The sequence below is a fragment of the Heliangelus exortis genome, chromosome 4 (assembly GCF_036169615.1).
Source record: "Heliangelus exortis chromosome 4, bHelExo1.hap1, whole genome shotgun sequence".
Taxonomy (NCBI): Eukaryota; Metazoa; Chordata; class Aves; order Apodiformes; family Trochilidae; genus Heliangelus; species Heliangelus exortis.
In genome coordinates this window covers 14,227,187-14,247,705 of record NC_092425.1, presented here as the reverse complement: position 1 = coordinate 14,247,705, position 20,519 = coordinate 14,227,187, and the positions used below count along the sequence as shown (strand labels likewise).

At 35.3% G+C, this 20,519-nt stretch overlaps 1 protein-coding gene across 4 annotated transcripts in view; it reads left to right on the top strand.

The window, feature by feature from the left end:
* The window catches only part of FSTL5 (follistatin like 5), a 253,016-nt gene that overhangs the window by 15,591 nt on the left and 216,906 nt on the right, over window positions 1-20,519 (top strand). For all 4 annotated transcript variants that reach the window (XM_071743084.1, XM_071743087.1, XM_071743088.1 and 1 more), the window contains exon 2: window positions 10,460-10,598. In XM_071743084.1, the coding sequence (XP_071599185.1) occupies window positions 10,476-10,598 (123 nt within the window). In that variant the 5' untranslated portion in view covers window positions 10,460-10,475. The remainder of the gene's footprint in view (window positions 1-10,459; window positions 10,599-20,519) is intronic.

Below are 20,519 nucleotides of genomic sequence, written 5' to 3'. Positions count from 1 at the left end.
GGCTATTTTGCCTTCTCTAGGCTGAGAAAATTGCTCAAAAATGCTAAAAAAAATGGTCTACAGTTTACTATGGACGTGTCAACAGATGTTTCTTCTTGTATTTAATTAAAATTTACAGCATTTTATTTAAGAAGACAAAATACAAAACTTGAAAACTAAAATATTTCTCTTTTTAGCATGCAGAGAGCACACAGTTAAACAATGGTATGTAAGGTGATACTTTAAAAAAATTATAAATTTTAACAGTACCAAAATATTTGCCTGAGTTCTAAGCTGGCAGATATTATATTTCCAATTTTATAACATAAAGCAGTTGAATCCCCATTGGTTTAGATTCTTACGTGGTGATAAACTGTTCTCTGGGATATTGAAGAACTATCTGTAACAATCTTTCTTAATGACAGAAGAAAGACTGCCTTGCTGATAGTATAATTTCCCCAAACTAGCACTTGTAAGCATAAGTGATGGTAAGTACACCGGTTTCCTGAATTTTAGGAAAAAGATAGATCAACACGCAAAGCTCACTTCTATTTAAGAAAGCTTCTGTGAAGTATGTGAAGTACAGTACTCTCATTTTGTTCTGCTTTCTGTTTTCACAACTGCACAACAAAGCAGTTGTGAGATATTGTGAAGAACATCATAAAGTTTTAATATTTATAATTTCTCATTTCATTATAATTCATTGAAACTTTGGTCACTGACATGAAGACTTCTGGTGTCATCCTTTAAATAAATAAATACACTTCAAAGGGTAAGATAAAGTCAGAGCATAAAATTAACAGAAAAATTAAGATTTCACTTACGTGTCTCTGGTGTACCCATATTGCAGGTGTTCTGAGCTTTCAGAAATGCCCTCAGCACACTCCAGTCACTTGTGTTTGGGTTCATGAGAGCCACCTGTAAGCTTTACATCATTTCCAAAGAAGCTTTTCTAGAAAGCCTCTTGGCAGAGGCATCTTGCTTCCCCCCTCTAAGGACAATTGCTGCCTGGTCTCCTGTTGTTATCCACCGGCACCTGGAAGTACAAGGAGAGTGAAGGCAGAGAGAGTAACAGGAAAAGGCAAGGTCCCAGCAAGGTCCCCCTTGTCCCAGAGGTGCTCTGTGAGATATATCCCAGAGCCACCTGATGCCTTTATAGTCACAAAGACTGTGTCAGTATAGGGCCAGGAGTACAAGGGCCTGTGCTCCAGTCTCCACTTGTGCAGTGTGGTAGTTTTGCGATTTAAATCAAGGAAGGAGTGATCAAGAAAGGAGTGAGAAAGAGATGGACAGGAGCTAGCAGAAGGCAGGATTCATCTGGCATGGTGAGGGCTTTTCCTGAGATTTAAAAATGTTCTTCTCTGCTTGTGTATTCCAGCACATGAGCTGTCAGCAGCACTCCTGCTGTTCTGAAATGCCTTCTTTTCAGTGAGTGCAGGATGGGAGAGAGTGTGCCTGCAGTCAGTGGCCGTAGCTGCTCAAAGCAGCTGCTGTGGCAGCACTGTGCTTTGCTGTAGCAAGCCCTAAACCTGCTGTACGTGGCTAAGGTAGGGTGGCTCCAGAGGGTGGCTGCTGCTTCTGGAGGAAAACTGGAGGGTGACAGCATCAGGTGTGCTGTGTGTGAAAGCTGGCGGGAAGCTGTGGTGGAGAGCGCTGCCGTCACGACCTGCTTTCCATGTAGTGTTTTAACGCAACATAAACTTTGATAGGTATGGATTATATCTGCATTTGTAGAGAGAATCCAATATTTTGATTACTTTGTAACAACTCAGTTTTTGGTGTGTTAGCTTGGAAACATTTGTTATGAGGTTTCTGAGGACACAGACTGTGCATAAAAATGTGGAGGCAATTGTGTGTAGTGCAGTAGAGGCAGGCTCATGCGAAAAGACCTACTGGTGGCTAAAACTTGTTCGAAGTTGGTGCAATACATAGTTAGCTCTGTTTAGACAGAAAATACCTCGTTTGCTTTTCTGCCATTGAGCCACAATGGTATATGAAAGCATTTCAACAAAGGGTGGCGAGATACTCTTTTCTGATAGGTGTCTGCATCCATCCGTAGATACAAGGAAGTCCTCGAGGTCACAGGCAATGAAGCATGGTTTATATCTGCTATTGTAGCTGTATTATAAACCTACTAAAACCACTGAATATGGTGGCATAACTTATGCTTTTTTTCTGATCCACAAAAATTAGTAAATTTTATTATTTTTTCCTCAGTTTAATAGTTTCTAAAAGACATAGATTGATGTCTCCTGATGTATTCAATAATACTCCTTGTTATGTTGGAAATGATCTTTTAAATAATGTTAGGTTAGTACCTGATGTTTCACCTCTCTTAAAAGTAGGAGGAATGCAGTGCTCTAGCCAGTATTTAAATTTTAATTTAATTATACTTTGTATGTACATTAAGATGATTAAATCAGTTTATTGGGGTGGAATGGTTGTATTTTCAAAAGAATTATGCTTGTGTTCTAAATGCCAAATATCCTAGATAGTCACAGTTTAGTAACAAGAACAAGTGTAATTGCTGAGGAATTGAGGAAACAATTTCTTTGACAGTGGAAAATTTCTTAATTTTAAATATATATGAATTTTAAAATTGGTCATTCTTGTAGTTAGAGATATGTTTTTACTCTTCACTGTAAACTCTGGTTAAGCCAGTTTTCATTAATTAGATTTTTTTCAGTACACTAGATGTTCTATACATTAAGGAGAGGTAAAATAGCATTTAATATATATTTCCTAAGCTCTCAGGATAGCAACATCTCTTCCAGTCTAACAATTCCAAAGAAAGAGTCAGGCAGAGAACAAAATTTACATTACCAATGAACTGCTGTGAAGATTTAGAAAGCATAATAAACTTTGAGAGGAAGCACTCTCGATGGTATTCTACAATAGATTAATCATGATTAGATATTCATAAGGAAGGGATCAGAAGCAGGATTTGGTTTGTTTTTCACAAAATATTGAGCTTGCGAGGGCAAATAGCATTATCAGGAGGGAAAAGGGAGAGATTCACATTGCATTTTCTCAAGAGTTGAAAGGAATTCTGTGATTAGTTTCAAACCAGTTATCCCTTTTTTACTAATGGTAATACTGTAATTAGTTTTAAGATAAAGCAGGCAGTGTGCATCAAACATAGATACTATAAATATCTGTAATGTATATGCATATGAAATAATAATGTGCAGGTCCTGATGTGTATCAGCCTAAGGTGCCTTTGCTTACAGTAGAATGTACAGAATTTACTAATGATAGCTGAAGTTCAAAGAGGTTGGACATACAGTGTCCATAAGACTGTCTGCCTTGTACTCTGGATGTGTGTTTGGATCTCTTCCCCATTCTTAATACTAATTTGAGGGTTTGAGTGGAATAGAAATATTCAGTATTATTCAGCATCAACTACCAGATTTGAAAAGACAAACAGTTTAATGCTGTAAAATCAATAGCCTGAGAGAAGTAAAGGGGTGATATTTAATTTAAAGATCTTTTGCCCTTTTTAAATTAAATAAAATATTGACTTAACTATAACTGAGCATCTTGCAGCATAAACCATTTTTAAGACAGTCCAAAAGTTTCTAGGCTAGAAGATTAGCACCAGCTGCTCTTCTGGGCAGACTAAATTGTGTCTGATTGCATTTTACAAAATTTATTCAGTGACTACACTTTTAGTCAACTGTGAATCTTACCAAGATTCTACCAAGTATAATCTTACCAAGTAGTATTTTCTTTAATGAAACAAAATATTTCATACTTGTGCTTCATGGGTTCTGTAGAAAATCATTATTAAATCTTTCTTGTTTGTGATTCTGGTTTGAATGGTATATTTTTCCTCTGTCCCAGTGGTGAGAGTCAGCTTGAAAAATATATATACCCTTATAAGACAACTAAATCAAAACTAAGTGTTTCTATATAAATGTTTGCAAGCTGAATACACAAGTAAATATTGTTATAAAGAGATGTCCAGTACAATAATGATTTTGGAAATTTCATGAATAGAAGATGATAAAACAGCAACTCAATCTACAAATTAGGGCACCAGAAAAGGTTGCTTGCTTGAGGTTGACCTTATGGTCTCAATTCTCTAACCTCCATGAAGTGAGATGCCCAAAGATATTCCAGCTGCAAGTTCAGAAGGTACAGGTCTTCCAGTAGTTTTCCTCACCTAAGAATTTTAAGGAATAAACTTTTCACAGAAGAAAGGAATACTTTTACAGATAATAATTTATTAAAAAATTTCAGGAGTAAAGGAAGTGGAGAGAAGTTAATAGCGTGAAAAATGCAGCGAGCACCAGATTCAAGACTGCTCTGGAAATGGGCTAAATAATGAGATGAAATAGCTTTCTGAGAACCAGAAAAGAAGATCTAAATTTGGTAGTGGAGAACTTACTGTACAGTGAGAAATAAGGAATACCTATTATCTGTTCCACATCCTTCACACAATGTCTTCTTAGATTTTATGACAAATAAAGTATGGCCAAATAAAACAAGGCTGCCAGAGAATGACCGAAGATTCCCATGATATATATTTATATATAATATCATATAATATATGACATATACATAATATATAAAATATATCAAAAATTAAAATACAGATTATCACTTGAAGTTTAAATTATGTGTATATTAAAATATCATAGAGTAAGAGAATTATTGGGGAAGGAATATCAACTGAAAGGGAAAATGTCTTGATGTCTACGTGTTTCGTGCATTGTTGTCTTGAAGACTGCATTACTCTCCAGTTAAATTCCTTTTAAAAAAGTGACACAATAAGGAATGTACAGAGAAAGAATCAGGAAAACTCAGAGGTACAGATTGGTGTCTGTGTGAAGAGAGAGCAAAGCAAATGAAAGTGAATAAAGTAATCAGATTTCCAAACACTGTCATATGTGTATAAAGATGTGAAACTCTTCATGCTCAAGTAATGTTATAGAAATAAAAAATATACATAAATTAAAAAAGGAAGCAGACAAAGCTAAGGATCTAAAGTCCATCAGCAGATCTTAGAAAAGATGGCCAGCTACAGTTTCTGACTCAGGAGGTCAAGGGACTGAGGGGAATACACTGACTTGTCCATTTTCTCTCTGTTCCTTTACTTATACTTTAAGCCTCTACCAGTGGCTACCAATTTAATCATATGTAGTTATTTATAGTATTTGCCTTCCTTTACAGTATCACATCACTGCTTAATGCAAATAAGAAATTGGAGCAAGGTTTTTTGAAACACAAGGGATACTTTGATTAATAGCTGCTTGATGGCAACCCCTGACATGGTAGGTTAACAGTAAAATGGACATACAGAATACAGAATTTTTAATCATTAGAGTGGTGCAACATAGGATGCAAACACATCGTATTTCTGCAAGGCCTTAAAAATTACTTAACACTTGAATATTTTCAGAAGACCAAAAGATGTCAGATGGCGCTCACACAAGATCTCTAGAAAATGGCTGTTTATTCATGATGATACCAATCAACATGTAAATTGCGGTGATGCATAATGACTGACGCCACGGGGTCTTTGAGCATCAGCATTTATTTCATGAGATATCTTTACTTTTATACTGTCATTATCTGTCCATGCATACAGACTTGTTCCGTGGTATTTCATAACTGGTCATTCCACCTGTTTAGAACCTAAAGCAGGTAGGTTACGACAAATTGTTCATGCAAAGCAGAGCCTCCTCTAATTGGTTAATGTCATCTTCCTAATCAGCAGAATATGTGCTACTCTACTCTTCGCCAAGGTCTTGTTATGTCTGTTATCTACATTCTTCTTATTTAAAGTTTTTAACTTCTCTTGCTTCAAGGGCAAGATACAACTGATGAGCACTAGATCATCCAGGCTAAAGTTTCCGTAGCCTAAAATACTGTCTGCTACAGTAAATCATTGTCTTATGTGCAGGCACACAAGAGCTGTATTGTAATACAGTAATTGTAATATGTGGAGCTTATATTCTCTTCATGAACAAACACACACAGGAAAACATTGTAAGGATCAGCAATGTATCTGCCTGAAAGTTGTTTTTTTCAACTTTCACAGCACAGGCAAATTCCCTTCACTGGTGTTTGGGCGATGCCTTAGTGATGTGACAAACCCAAGAAGAAATAGCATTTCACTGAAATTGTCAAATATAATTGAATAACACTTGCTCATTTCGTGGCGTGTTGCTTTCAAAGCTGGCCTCTCCCCTGTCTACTCCGCCTGTGCAGCTGCTAATCTCAAATCCTAAATTTCAGTCTATTGCAAGAATTCTCCTGCGAGACAGAAAATGAGATTAATGCTTTATTCATCTTTGGTTAAGGCTCACACACCATCCTCCTCGTCGTGTCTCTCCTGCTTTCCAAAAGTTCTCATAAATGCATACATATTCCTTCTGGGAGATTAAAGTAGAACTTTTTAAACCACTTTTCCAAACAGCAGTAGCAGAAAAATACAAAAGACTAAGTTGTTTGTACTCTGAAGCTCTGTATTTGTCGAACTCTCATGTTACAAAATATTTATTAAAATATGTGTTAATAATGCTTAAGATCTTGTATATTCAGCATTTTCCTATGAAACATAGTTTTGATTACCACATTTAACTGTTTTAACCTTTTGTTTAATCCTGACATTCCTTGAGCCCACTTGTCTGCCATTATCCAAAGATATATTTTATATAATAACCCATGCAATTAACAAGAGCATAATGAACAAGAGCATAAATAAATAATAACTGTAGTAATTAATTTATTCAGATGTAATGATCTGCAAAGTTTCTGAATGCTTAAAACTCAGTATTTTCACTATTACACGAAACAAATAAAAAATAAAAATACAGTAAAAAACTAAAAGCAACTGCTCTACAAATATGTAATCCATTTAGATAGAAATATTATATAAATGCCAAAACATCAAATTTTGTCAGTATATATTATGTATATGTATGTGTTATATAATGCATAATATATAGAATCAATATAAGATCTAAATCATTAATGCAAATCTGAAATATATCACTTTGTCCCAGAGTGTATGACGTGAGCAAGAAATAAGAAGCAAGTTACTTTAAAACTCATAATTATATAGAAATGATATCTTGTTGTCCAAAGAAGGGCAACAAAGCTGGTGGAGGGTCTGAAGAATGAGTCTTATGAGGACCATCTGAGGGAGCTGGGGTTGTTTAGTCTGGAGAAAAAGATGCTGAGGAGAAACCTCATTGCCCTCTACAGCTACCTGAAAGGAGGCTGTGGTGAAGTGGGTGTCAGTCTCTACTCCCAAGTAGCACGTGATAAAACAAGACAAAGTGGCCTCAAGTTACACCAGGGGAGGTTTAGATGGAACTTTAGGAAAAATGTCTATATTGAAAGAATGGTGGAGTCACCATCCCTGGAGGTATTTAAAAGACATGTAGATATGGTGTTGAGGGATATGGTTTAAACACTGAACTTGGCAATGCTGGCTTAACAGCTGGATTCTCTTCTATTTCTTTCTGTACCTCTAAACACATCAACAAAATTTAGAGTTGTAGTGAAGCTTGAAAAACTAAACTGATTTTTATTGCATCTCTTTAATGAATCTCTTTAGCAATGTAAGTCTTTACGGACAGATCATAATTTTTTGTAAAAGAAAGACTTAATAGTAGCAGTTTTAAGGAGAACTGTGGTTCTGATATTTTTAAAAAAAACCCAAGCCCACGTAGTTATGCAGTATATTGAAAAAAAATTATGGTAATTTGCAAAAAAAAAGTTTGTCTGTTTTTTTTGGTTGGTTGTTTTTTTGTTTGTTGGTTGTTTTTTGTTGTTGTTGTTTGTTGGTTTGGTTTTTTTTTAATTTCTGAAAGGCAAATAGGAACTGCAGGCACCCTACGTACTTTTGGGATACCAGGTGGTATATTGCCAAAAGATGACTTCTTTAATTTATGTTTTAACTGTTCATCCAAGTAACAGGCAATGAAGTCAGAAACTGAGCATGTAATGATTTTCTTTTCAAGATCAAACAGTTTTTGAAGTATAAGAATTCTGTTCCTTGACCCCAAACATGTGCAATTTAGGTGGTAGATGGGTGGAATGTGACTGCCCTTACATCTTCTGTGAAATGACCATTCTCCAAATTGTTTTTCATTGTGTGCAGAGATATTCTGCAAGTGCACAAAGGGAACAAAGGTTCAACTGTGTATAGCTAGTTTGAGCATGCATAACTGATAAACTATTCTGATTCTGACCATGAATGTTAACAAAAAACTTTCTTTTTTTTTTTTTAATAAACACAAATATAGGGGTGTTTTCTTCTTGTTTTTCTTTTTTCCTTGTAATGGACTTGCTGTTCCAGAAACAGGGATGCTGAGAATTTAAAATGGAGGCAATGAAGCAAAATGCCTTTCCATAACATACTTGAATGTAGAAATAAAATTTTAGAGTTTCAACTCACTGAGTTTGTTGTAATAATCCCATGGTAGAGGTCCACTGGACCATCTGATTAGCAGTTTTGTTTTGGTGGAAGTATGGCAGCTCAAGAAAACTTATGTCACTGCCTTTCAGTACTTTGACTTTTGACATGTCCTGCAAAGATTGTCTCATAAATTTCAGAATACATGTTTGTCAAGGCCTTTACCACTAGAAACAACTCTGTGTATTCTTCTGGATTCCTGTGGATCTCCCTCACTAATATCAATATCCAATAAAGTAATTTTAGTTCTAATGAATCACTCCTTAATTTTTCATGGTAGCTGGATGATGTAGAATTAGCTCATTAAACTAGTTCAGTTTTGTCTGGAAAATTGAAAAATATTGTTCATTGAAACAGAAAGCTTGCTTTTTTGTTTGTTTGTTTGTTATGGTTTTGTTTTTTTTTTAATATCCTGGTTTAAAATATACCATAACATTGCAATCAGCACAAACTAGGTTGTTACAGTTACTGGAGGATGAAAAAGTTATGCACTGAGTACAGACAAAGTCAACTATATCTTCAACTGCATAATTATGTATATGCCATTGCTAATGCAATTTACCAGATAGAGCCTGTTAACATGTACCTTTAAAATACAAAGACTGAAATTGTTAATCTTGCATTCTAGTTTAATAATAAAATTGCAGATAAGTGAGTGTCCTGCTAATTTCTCTTGCTATTAAAAAAAAAAAACGCATCAACTTTTAAGACTGGCCTTGTATTTTCTCATTTTTTTAAACTTAACATTTCAGTTTATGAAAGTGAAATACGTGTAAAGAGTCTTCAATTTTAAACTTTGCATAAGAAGAAAAATTCAATGTAAATAAATTTTTTTTCAGTTTTCAGTGCATCATAATAGAGACTCAAGTTTCTTTGAAATCTGTGATTGTTAGTGTTCCCTCACAAGTTTTAACAAGGTGCCATATGCACCCTATGCAAATAAGACTATTGAACTCCTTCCTGTACTCACAGTAAAAGAAACTATGTTACAGTGTCATGAAATATCTGTTAAGAATTATTGCAAAGTCTCCTCCAGAATGACAGTTTTGCTTTGCTAAGCATAAGATAGCATTAGTCATGTATGAAGTAATATATATGTACAAAATTGTACCTACAACATTGTTTGAAACAACTATTTCTGAAGATGAACAACATTCACTAGATGTCATTAGTCCTAATAGTAAAGTATTTATCTAGTTTCCTAAAGTGCTATGTGTCCTAATAGTTCTGAAAATCTCATTTTCTTTTTTGGATTTGTTTATAACATGTTATAGATGCTGGTGCATTGAGCATGGTAGTGATCTGCCAGTTCATGTCATCTGCAACATGACTTGTGGGATTCTGAAACAAAAAAACAAACACCCAAGCTAATCAAAGAAATGTTTTTAAAATAATCTACCCTGAATTATGCACTTGATTGCAGTGAATTCTGGGGAAAGATTTTTTTAATTTACTTAGCAGAGTGGAAATATTCTTCAAGTGCCAACATATGCAATAAACTTATAGACTATCTATCATTACAATAATGCAATTTAAAAATGCCTCCAGAATATTAGCAGAAAATACAGTGCTTTGCTTATATTTTAGACTTCAGTGCTGGTAAAATGAAGATCATAATAGTTGTATGTGGGGTATTTTACACTTCTGTCTTTTAGCTCAAAATAGCACATCACTGGAATTTGTATTTAAAAGCTGATGAACATCTCATCGAGGATCATCTTTTTTCCTTCATTTTAGAAAAAACAGTGTTGAATTTTTCACTGCTGTTTTTCTATTACATGCTTTTTTTTGTGTGACTTTTCCTGGTTGTTTCCTTGGTGAACCTCTTATGAGTATTGCATAGTGAAAAGAAAATGTTCAATTCAACATAACTGAATATATATTGTGGTCTTAAATGCTGCTAGCTTTTATTTCCCCTTGTTTGCTGTTGTGCCAGATGTATTGCCCTATTTCAGTTCCACGAATGGAATATCAGTAAACTTTTATTATATGACTTTGCCAAAGTGATATTGCAGTCTGCTGCTAAACTTCTACATTTTATTTTTACAGGAACAAACCTGTAAAGATGCTTATGTGGTGGTCAGCTGTTTTACTTCTTGGATTCATTTTGCTGGGAGCAGACGGGTGGCCAGCCAAGGAAGGATATGACTTCAGGCCCTATCAGACCCTAGTAAGGTTACGTCACAAGGTACAGATTATTCTCTAGCACTTCTGGCTTTTCATCCATGATATACACAGCAGCATAGTCTTATGTTTATTGGATTAATGTTCAGAATTTAGCTTCTTCATTTACAACACCTGCAAAAATATATACCTACTTTGAGAAGTAAACAGGAGCTGTTTTCATTTGAAAGCCCAGAAATCTTTCAAAGATAGTGAGCTAAACTCTGCACTAGTGTCACAGTCTACAGATTATGTATATTAACAGGAACTCAGAGCTAAAAGAGGTTGACCCAAAGTATCTGTCAACATCTGCTTAAGGCAATGACTTGTCCCAGTTCTCACTGGACCAGGCAATAACAAGGAGAAGCTCCTGTCAAATCAGCATAGTGTAGACATTAACTGCTCAACAAAAACTCAACTGCATGAGGTTGATGTTCACAGCACTCATTGAATTTAGGAGGGTTGAACCATGGCAGAAGGCAGATGTTTCCTAAGGTACTGGTTTCCCAATTTCAAGTACTGCATGCAGTTCAGGTTTTGCCCACCTGCCACACCACTATGATCAACTCAGGACTTCAAAAATAGTTCTCAGTTAACAAATCCTGCTCTTGTTCTGGCAGAAGGGAAACTGCTGCAGTGGTTCTGTAAAACAGGTAACAGCTGTAGTATTTCCAGGGGCTGTCTGAAGCTAGCATAGATCTGATCAACTTACTTCATTCTTCTTGCCATGGTGGCTATGGGATCAACATTTGTGGAACCCTAAGGCCTACAATCAAGCAAAAAAACCCAGAACATGGAAAAACCCTCTCTCTCCTCTTATGAATCTCAGTGTTTCACCTAGAAAGTATGAATTATAGGCAGAAATTCTAAATGTAATGTTCTATTTATGTTTCTATATCCAAGTAGTTTAATTTCTCAATACTTTCTATAAAAGTTGAAAGCTATTTCCTCTTAGTTGTTTGGAAAAAATGATCGAATATCACATGATTCTATCTCATCATATGGAGGAGCAAGGAACACCTGTGCTGTCTAAGAAAGCAGGTGTTCACATTCAGTCTTTTTAGAAAAATAAGAAACATCATCTCCTCAGTTGTCTCCTCTTCCAGTTGTCACCTTTAAACAGAATACAACAAAACGGCACAAGAAAAATTGAGGAGAAAGTATTATATCAGTGGAATGACCCATGTGAGAGAGAAATTGCACATACCAAGAAAACCCAATACAAAATGATGAGGAATGTCTGAAGAATGAAGTGCAGAACATGATGTTTAGAGAACACCAATTCTGAAGCCTAGATGGTCTCTGACATTAATATCAGATTTGGAACCCATAGTATGTTGCTGTTCTGCTCCTTAATATAATAACTCTGGTATAATACTTGGAACAGACTTTCATAAACATTTCAGTATTGAGAGGATCACACACATAGGCCTGTGACCACAAACATATATAAATACACATGAAAGAGAGACAACTTCTATGTTTTTCATTGTTACGTACATTAAAAAATATATAAAAATGTATTTACAGAACAGAAGCAAATGGTATATCCTGTAAATAGATTTTGTATTTTTAAAAGAAGATAAATCTTAGAGAGAATATGAATGCTATGAAAAAAATATAAAGAAAAAGGAAAAATAACAATGATAATATGACATTAAAATTTATTCTGAAAAACAAAGAAAATATGGAAGGATTCCTAGGTAGTATATTAAGATGAAAAAAAAAAGGTTTAGTACAGTTCAGTACAGTACAGTTTTTTAAGTGCCAGTATAAAAAAGAAAAAGTAACGCAAAATGTTTGTAAAAACAATCTTTAAAACCAGTCCTTGCACAGATACACATATGCAAAACACATACATAATATGGCAAAGGAGAATTTCTGCTACAATCTAACACTTAATATATATCAAGTGCTTAGATTAGGTTATGCAAGTAGAATACTTATTACAAATTGAAGGTGATAATGAATATCAACTGAGTTATATTTGCTTTGATCAAGCAATATATATGCAAGATTACAACTGCAAAGATTTAAAAACAAAAAACCAAACAACCAAAAAAATCACTCTATCTCTAATAAAGAGGAATTTAACTGACTTGGATGGGAGTTCAACCAGAGCAACTTCAAATGTCAGACTGAAGGGAAAACCAATCCTATTGGTACTTAGGTATTATCTTGAAAAAATAATTGTGTTCACGTTGAAAGCAGGCATTCATATCATGAGGTTTTGTTGTTTAAAAAGGATTATGAACAAATTAATCTCCTCATACATGGAAATTACAAAAGAGTGTTTACTGTGAATGCGTGATGGGCTGAAAACATAAGAAAAATTTGCATAATGAAAAAATTTTTAAATAAGGAAAAAATTATGGATAATAAAACACTTTTTTACTCTGAGAATGAGTGAGCACTGGAACAGGTTGCCCTGGGAGTTTGTGAAGTCTCCATGCTTGAAGATATCCAAAAACTGCCTGGACAGTGTCCTGGACAACTTGCTGTAGGTGACCTCCAGAGGTCCTTTCCAACCTCTACTATTCTGTGATTCTGTGATTGGTTATAATATGTAATTAATAATTACATATAATAAAATTAATTTATGTATACACCTACAATTTATATAGTTAAAATAATCATTGTGGAATTTTACTGATAAAATTTTAAAAGATTTTAAGATATTTAAGAAAAAAATAATTTTACCTAGGAAAATTATTAATATTACTTATCTGAGTGTGGTACAGAGCTTTCCAGTTCCTCACATCCTGGTTTGGAGAGGAAAGCAAGCTACACAGGTAGATGAATGCAAAGGCCCAACATATTTGGCTAGATAAGTCACCTGGCTCTTTAGAGAACTCTAAAAAATTACCTAAAGCTCCAACTTATAGGTTAGAGAACCTTTCAACCTTATAGATGACTGCCTTCATGAGTTTTCAGCTTTCTTCTTGTACTGATGTTGCGTTTCAAAAAGGACTATGAGCATACATTTTTCTAGTAACAGAATATTCAAATATGTCATTATTCCTTGAAAAATTATTTACAACAGGTTAAATATAAGAACAGATACTTTAACAACTATATGGCAATCTCTCATGTTATTTTAGGCAGAGTAGAATGTACAGCTGATTTAATTCTTGTGCCACAGTTGTATGGAATTCTGTATGGAAATCGTAGCAAAATATACTTGATGTATACAGGTAACTAACTTCTGAGTTTGGACTGTAATATTTCCTTGGATAATGTCCGAGTAGTCTGATGGTATGTGAAGTTACCATGATTTGACAACAACAAAAGATTAGTTCTAGTGCTGCGAATATTGCCAGTTCCCAACTTTTGTATCTGTTAAATATGAAGCAATTTCTTACTGTGTAGAAATGTATTTGTGTTTTTGAATTGATTTGTAGGAATCGACAGACTATTCTTCAGCAGAATTTCTTATCAGTGCTGCATTGATGAAAAGTTTCCACTTTGAACTCTTTTCTAATTTTATTATACATTAGTTGGAACTACTCTTGTATTAAAGTGGACTTTTTAATATCCAGTGCCTAAGAAGAACTGCTAATTTTCAAGTATTAGGTTTATTTTACGACAAATTTTCTAATAGAATATAGGTCATGGTACACCAGAAAGAATTGAGTCAGGCAATCTTATAAGTAATTGGGCCAAAGAACTTCTCAGTTTTCCCTGAGACTGGTGCATGATAGGGGATATTGTATATCCAGGTCCCAACCACAACAAAAAGTCAAAACCAGGAAGAGATGAGTTGCCTTGAACTAGGGTGGAGAAAGAATATAACAAAGCACTCCTGAAAACTTTAGTTTTAGTCCCCTTCCATTGTTAAACTGCCCTGGCTTACACTTGCATGCTTGCACTGAAAAATAAAAGGCTATGTCTGAAAAGCATGTGAATTTCTTGTTACTCCAGTTAATCCTTAGTTCTTCATTTGTCAAAACACTGGAAAAGTATGTAAGGGACTTTCCATTTGGGAGTCATCTTGCATTGCTGCTGAAGTATTGTAAGCAATTTGTTAATACCTAGGTTCCCACCTGAAATGGCTAGGAAGTATTTCTAGCATCCTAATGAATTTTTTTCTTGTAATTTGCATGAGTCTGACAGAGAGCAATGCTTATGCAATATTGTGATTGAAAAAGTTTATGCCCTGATACCTCCAAGTAAAACCAGGAAGGGTGGCAGCTAGCAGAATGCTGTTGGTTTCTGATTTTGTGTCAGAGACTAAGAAATATGGAATATAATACATTCATATATGTATTCCAGAGCATGCCAAGTGTGTATATCTAACATGCAGGCACAGTCCTCCTCTGCAAGTCAAGTGATTCACATGGTTTAGTGGGGAATAGTATTAACAACAGTGCCTTGCTGTAAAGGAAATCATTCTGTGTAGGGAGTTGGTGGATTTTAGTCTCAAGAGACAACCCATGAAGATTGCTAATTCAGCCATGGTCACCTGGATGCCTTTTACTTAAATTCAGTTTTGGTCTTACTGGGTTAAGAAACCCATTCATTACAGTCAGGGTTGTAAGGCCTAGCCAAAAACAAGCTTTGGGAGAGTGGGTAGGGACAAGAGGTGTCTCAAACTGTTTCCAACCTTGCCCTTCCTTTGTCTTGTTTTATTAAAGGGCTAATGGGATCTGAGTCAGATGTGCAGCAGTCACTCTGTCTTATTTCTCCAGACTAAAATAGTTCTTTTATCTTCCTATTGTTCTCTCCCTCCTTTCTTACTGTTGGTGTTTGCTATTAAGTGACTCAGTTAACTCTGATTCTCATTAATGTAAGCCTCAGGATCAAGTCAGTTTAGAGGTGTTAAAATTAGAGTAGGATTAGATCCAGTTTAGAGGTATTTAGGCAATAACAATTTTGGCTGAATGAAACAAAGAGAAAAACACAGTGGCACAAGCACGTTCTCCCAATGTATTAAAATCAGATTTGAATTTATAAGCACAAAGCATAGAATACATGCTCTGCAGTTAGATCTTTGCCCCAAAATTATAAAACATTCTTCTTCAACTGATAGCACAATCTGTGTTATAATGAAATACCTGTAAAATACAGACAGGCTGAGGGTTCAATGATCTTTTGTTCATTTATACTATCATAGCCAATAAAGAAATGCACAGGAAGCAGCACTTAAGCATGGACTTCCCTTGTGTGGTCTGGTCTCCAAACAACCTCAGGTTTGTCATTTACAGTGTTTATCTGGAAAGCCTGTTTGCCTGCAGGATCTGAGAAGTCATAAAATCTGGTTCTCTCAAATCCTTTGTCCTAGAGAGACAGGAGGTAAAAAAAAAAAAGCACCATTGCAGTTAGGTGCAGCAGTGAATTTTTAAGGTCTCAGAAGAGAGCTTTTCCTGAGCATGTCAATGCTGCTCTCAGCTCTAAGGTAACAAGAGAATTTTCTTCCTTCTGAGGCTCCCTGAGCACAGTATCTGTGTTCAGTGCAAATTCCAGGATTCAAGTGAAAAAAACTTGTTTTTTCTCCCCCCTCCCCCCCTCCTTAATTATTTATCTAGCTGAAAACAAGAAGTCTTACAAAAGTCTTTTTTTTTTTTTTCTTTAAATTTTATTTTGCTTTTCTCAGGAAGAGTGAGCATGTTCTGCATTCTAATCTTCTTTTTCCTGAGGGCAACATCATTCAAAAGGCATGCTTATTTTTTAAAAGTTCTGTTACAATAATGGTGTATTAATAAGCTGGTATCAATTAACAATGATATTTTTACCTTTCACTACACAAAGCATTTTTTGAAAAATGTTGTATTTAAAATCTCTCTGTAAAATGTAATCTGTAGTCCTTTTTCCAACTAGTAATTCATTGGCTGTGGGGGGGAAAGAGATGTCAAAGTCTGTAATTAAGGCAAGAATGAAATTTTCTTTCAAGCTGCCCGCCAGTGCTTCCATTGCTGACTCATTAGCAACATTGAGCTATAAACTTTTAGTCATGAAGTCTGTGGAGCCAGAGAGGGAGAAGAGGTGCATCTTGACCATTGCACATCTTCTTGCTGTACCTACCTGTTGTGTGCCTGTTGCTGGTCAATCCAACCCAATAATTTTGAAGGTTGATGAGATCCACATGTATTATGTAGCTTTTGATTAACTTTAACTTTTTAATTTCATGTTCAGCTTGGCAACAGCAAATAAATATCCATCAGTAGGCTTAAATCCCTTTAACCAAAAGCTAAGGGAATGTGATGTCTTTGAGTTTGAGCCTTATTACCGATAAATAATTCAATAAAACCTCACAGCAGTGGCAGAAGCAGCAGCAACAACAAGAAAAAAAACCTACAAACAAACAAAACAAAACAAAACAACCTGCAAGAAAACTGACCTTGAAAGGCTTTGATTTGCCTTTCAAATTAGTTACTGGAGTAGGTTGCCTGGAGAGGATGTTGATGCCCCTTCCCTGGAAGTGTTCAAGGCCAGGTTGGATGAAATTTTGTGCCCTTGCCCATGCAGGGAGTTTGGATCTTTAAAATTATTAGTAATTTGTCTAACTTCTGTCCTATAACTCTGGGTTTGTAACCCAGAATAAAGAGCCTATAATTCCAGTGTAATTCCTAAGAGAAATAAGGTCCATCACTCTTCTGAGGCACCAGCATAATCTTTCATTCTCCAGACCTTCTCATGGAAATGCTATTACTTTCTATTTCTCTTACTTGAGGATTTATACTCATACATCAGTGCCAGTAATACAGAATTAATATTATGTTATCTTAATAGAACTTACTCAGCTTTGTTGGTATAGCTAACATTATTTGTCAATATATCTCTTGATATAACAATTCTACTGGATAAAAAAGTGTGGTAAAATTAATAGTAACTACTGTAAAAATTAATAGTAACTACTGTATTGCAATAAGCTGATCTTGAAATTTCTGAAAGGCTGATGTCACCACAACTGGTAATTTGTGTGCTGATTTTTTTAAAGATCTGAGAAACCACTGCATTATCCAGTCTGACTTTCCATATAGCAGTATCCATTCATTTCTGTATTCCTTCATTCCCCTTGCAACTGGGGCATGAGTAAAGCATGCCTTTAAAAAACCCAAAACTACTGAGTCTTCAAATACTTTCTATACCTTAATATTTTCAAATAATTTCCCTTTATGGTATATTATTAACAATTAGTAAAGAACAGAGTTTATCATGTGGATACATCTGCATTCTTCCAATGGCTGCTCCTTGATATCTACTATATGATTAGTTAGAATGGAATGAAAGTCTTTGGTTTGGTACAGGCAAAGGTTTGCAAGATATTATTAATAGTTTATATTTATATAAATTTTAATATTAATATTTTTGTATTATTTATTAAAACAAACCCTATTTGAGCTATGTCTACTGTCTATTTTTAATACATAAAGATGGAACTATATAAAAATATTGTTATCAATTAAATTAGAACTTCAGATATTTGCTGAATTATCATTTCAGCTCTTTGCAAGCTTGCTTTTGTTTTGTTTTATTTGTTTGTTTGTTTTTTTTAAAGGTACTTGCTTCCAACATGAACTCCAAGAGAAAATAACTAATAGCTTTACAATAGATTCCCTACTTCACAGTAGGGAGACTGTAGCCAATTGATGGCATATCTGTAGTGCATAATTTACCATTACAGAATTCAAGTTTACAGAATCACGGAATGTTTAGGTTGGAAGAGATCTCCAAGATCATCCAGTCCAACCTTCGACTAACTCCACAGTCAACTACTAAACCATGTCCTTAAGGACCAGGTCCAAATGCCTTTTAAATGCCTCCAGGGATGGTGACTCCACCATTGTCCTTGGCCAATGCCTGACAACCCTCTCAGTGAAAAAATATTTCCTAACATCTAGCCTAAACCTCCCCTGGTGTAGCTTCCATCAATTCCTTCTTGTCCTTTCACAATTTATGGAGGAGAAGAGGCTTTTTTCCTCCTTGCTCCAACCTCCCTTTAGGTAGTTAAGAGATCTCCTCAGCCTCCTCCTCTTCTCCCGACAAAACAACCCCAGCTCCATCAGCCGTTCCTCACAGGACTTGTGCTCCAGGCCCTTAATGAGCTTTGTTGCCCTTCTCTGGACACTCTCCAGCACTTCTGTGTCCCTCTTATAGTGAGGTGCCCAGAAATGAACACAGTACTCAAGGTGCGGCCTCACTAGAGCTGAGTACAGCGGGGTGGTCACCTCCCTATTCCTGCTGGCCTATTCCTGCTGTACCCCCAGGTCCCTTTCCAACACACAGCTTTCTAACCACACTTCCCCAACTCTGTAGCTTACCATGGGCTTGTTATGACCCACGTGCTAGACCTGGCATTTGGCCATGTAAAATATCATGCAATTAACCTTGGCCCATTGGTCCAACCTGTCAAAGTCCCACTGTAAGGCTTCCCTATCCTCCAGCAGATCGACACAGCCACCTACTTTGGTGTCATCTACAAATTTACTGAGGGTACACTCAATCCCCTCATCCAAATCATTAATAAAGATATTAAAGGTAAAAGGCCCCACTACTGAACCCTGGGGGACACCACTTGTGACCAGTCACCAGCCAGATTTAGTTCTATTCACAACTACTCTTTCAGCCCGACCATCCAGCCAACTTTTTATCCAATGCAGGGTATATTTATCCTAGCCAAGTTTCTGAAGAAGAATGCTGTTTCATTTTAAAAAGTTAATTGAAATTCAACAATCAAATACTGAGGTAATCTTGAATTTTCCAAGATTCAATAGAAAAAAAAATAATCTTAATTATGCTGTCTAGTTTCTGAAATATCACACTGTAGGTAATACTATATAACATTTCATCAAATTTCTGGTTAAAATGAAACTATTTCTTGAATATAGAGTTGAAGCCTTTAGAAAGAGGTAGGTACAACTGATTACTATTCATATCATAAACTTCTCTTCTCCTTTGCAACACTTCCTTATCTTGCTTTGTAAGATGAATGGTAGAAACAAAATACTATTCCTAGAAATTTCTCAATATATTGGCTTTAATCAGTTTGGTAGATATTATACCCATAATTATGTTCTAACTCAGACTAAATATTACTTGTATTTCTGGATTTTAAGAAGCCAATTGATGGTGATGCTCTCATGCCTATATTCTCTAATTGTTATTCTTCCTGCAGACTTTCTTTTATTTAGGCAAAAATTTGCACAGACGAAAGATAAGATTTGAATGAGCCTCAGACAAGCTGAACAATAAGATACAATGCACATTATGTGCTTTTTAGAAAATTACACTGTAGAAAATTACACTTAAAAACCATCTCTGAAATTTATATAAAAAACCCACAAAAAATCCAAAACAACAAAAAAACCAGAATAAGGTTTTTAAGCAAATTACTCCTATTAATGTCAATGGAAATTGTGCGTCTAAGATCCATCTGTACCGTGGGCTTGTTTTTTGGGAAAAAATAACACTATTGTCAGGAAATAATACTTTTCAGTAATTGTGAAGGTAGCTGGTGGTTTAGGAGCTCACATGAGGGGGAAGAGAATAGAATACCTATTAAATACTGACCCATAGGATTTCCAGTGAAAATTCAGTATGCTAAAACATTGCTTCTTGGAGACCTCTCTCCCCCTGTTTTGTCTACTCAAATATGGCATGTCCTTAGATATTGTCAAAATACAGATATATGCAGAACATAGTTTATGAACTCATCTACACCTCCTCAGCTGTCCTGTGTTACCTCATTTCTTTCGCGGTAGACTGGCAGAAAGCATGTCTTATGTTGTCCATACATGGGGAAGTAAGTTTACAAGGAATGTCTGAGTATTTAACATTTAAAGCAAAATATGCACAAATTGCAGTAATATACTATTGCATATACTATTTACATAAATAAGCTGGAGGAGCTATGAATGCTAAGGACAGTTGTAGCCTGTATTTGACTACATAAATTAGCTTACACAATCTCCAGTATATAATCTATTTTGGCTGCAGTGGTATATTT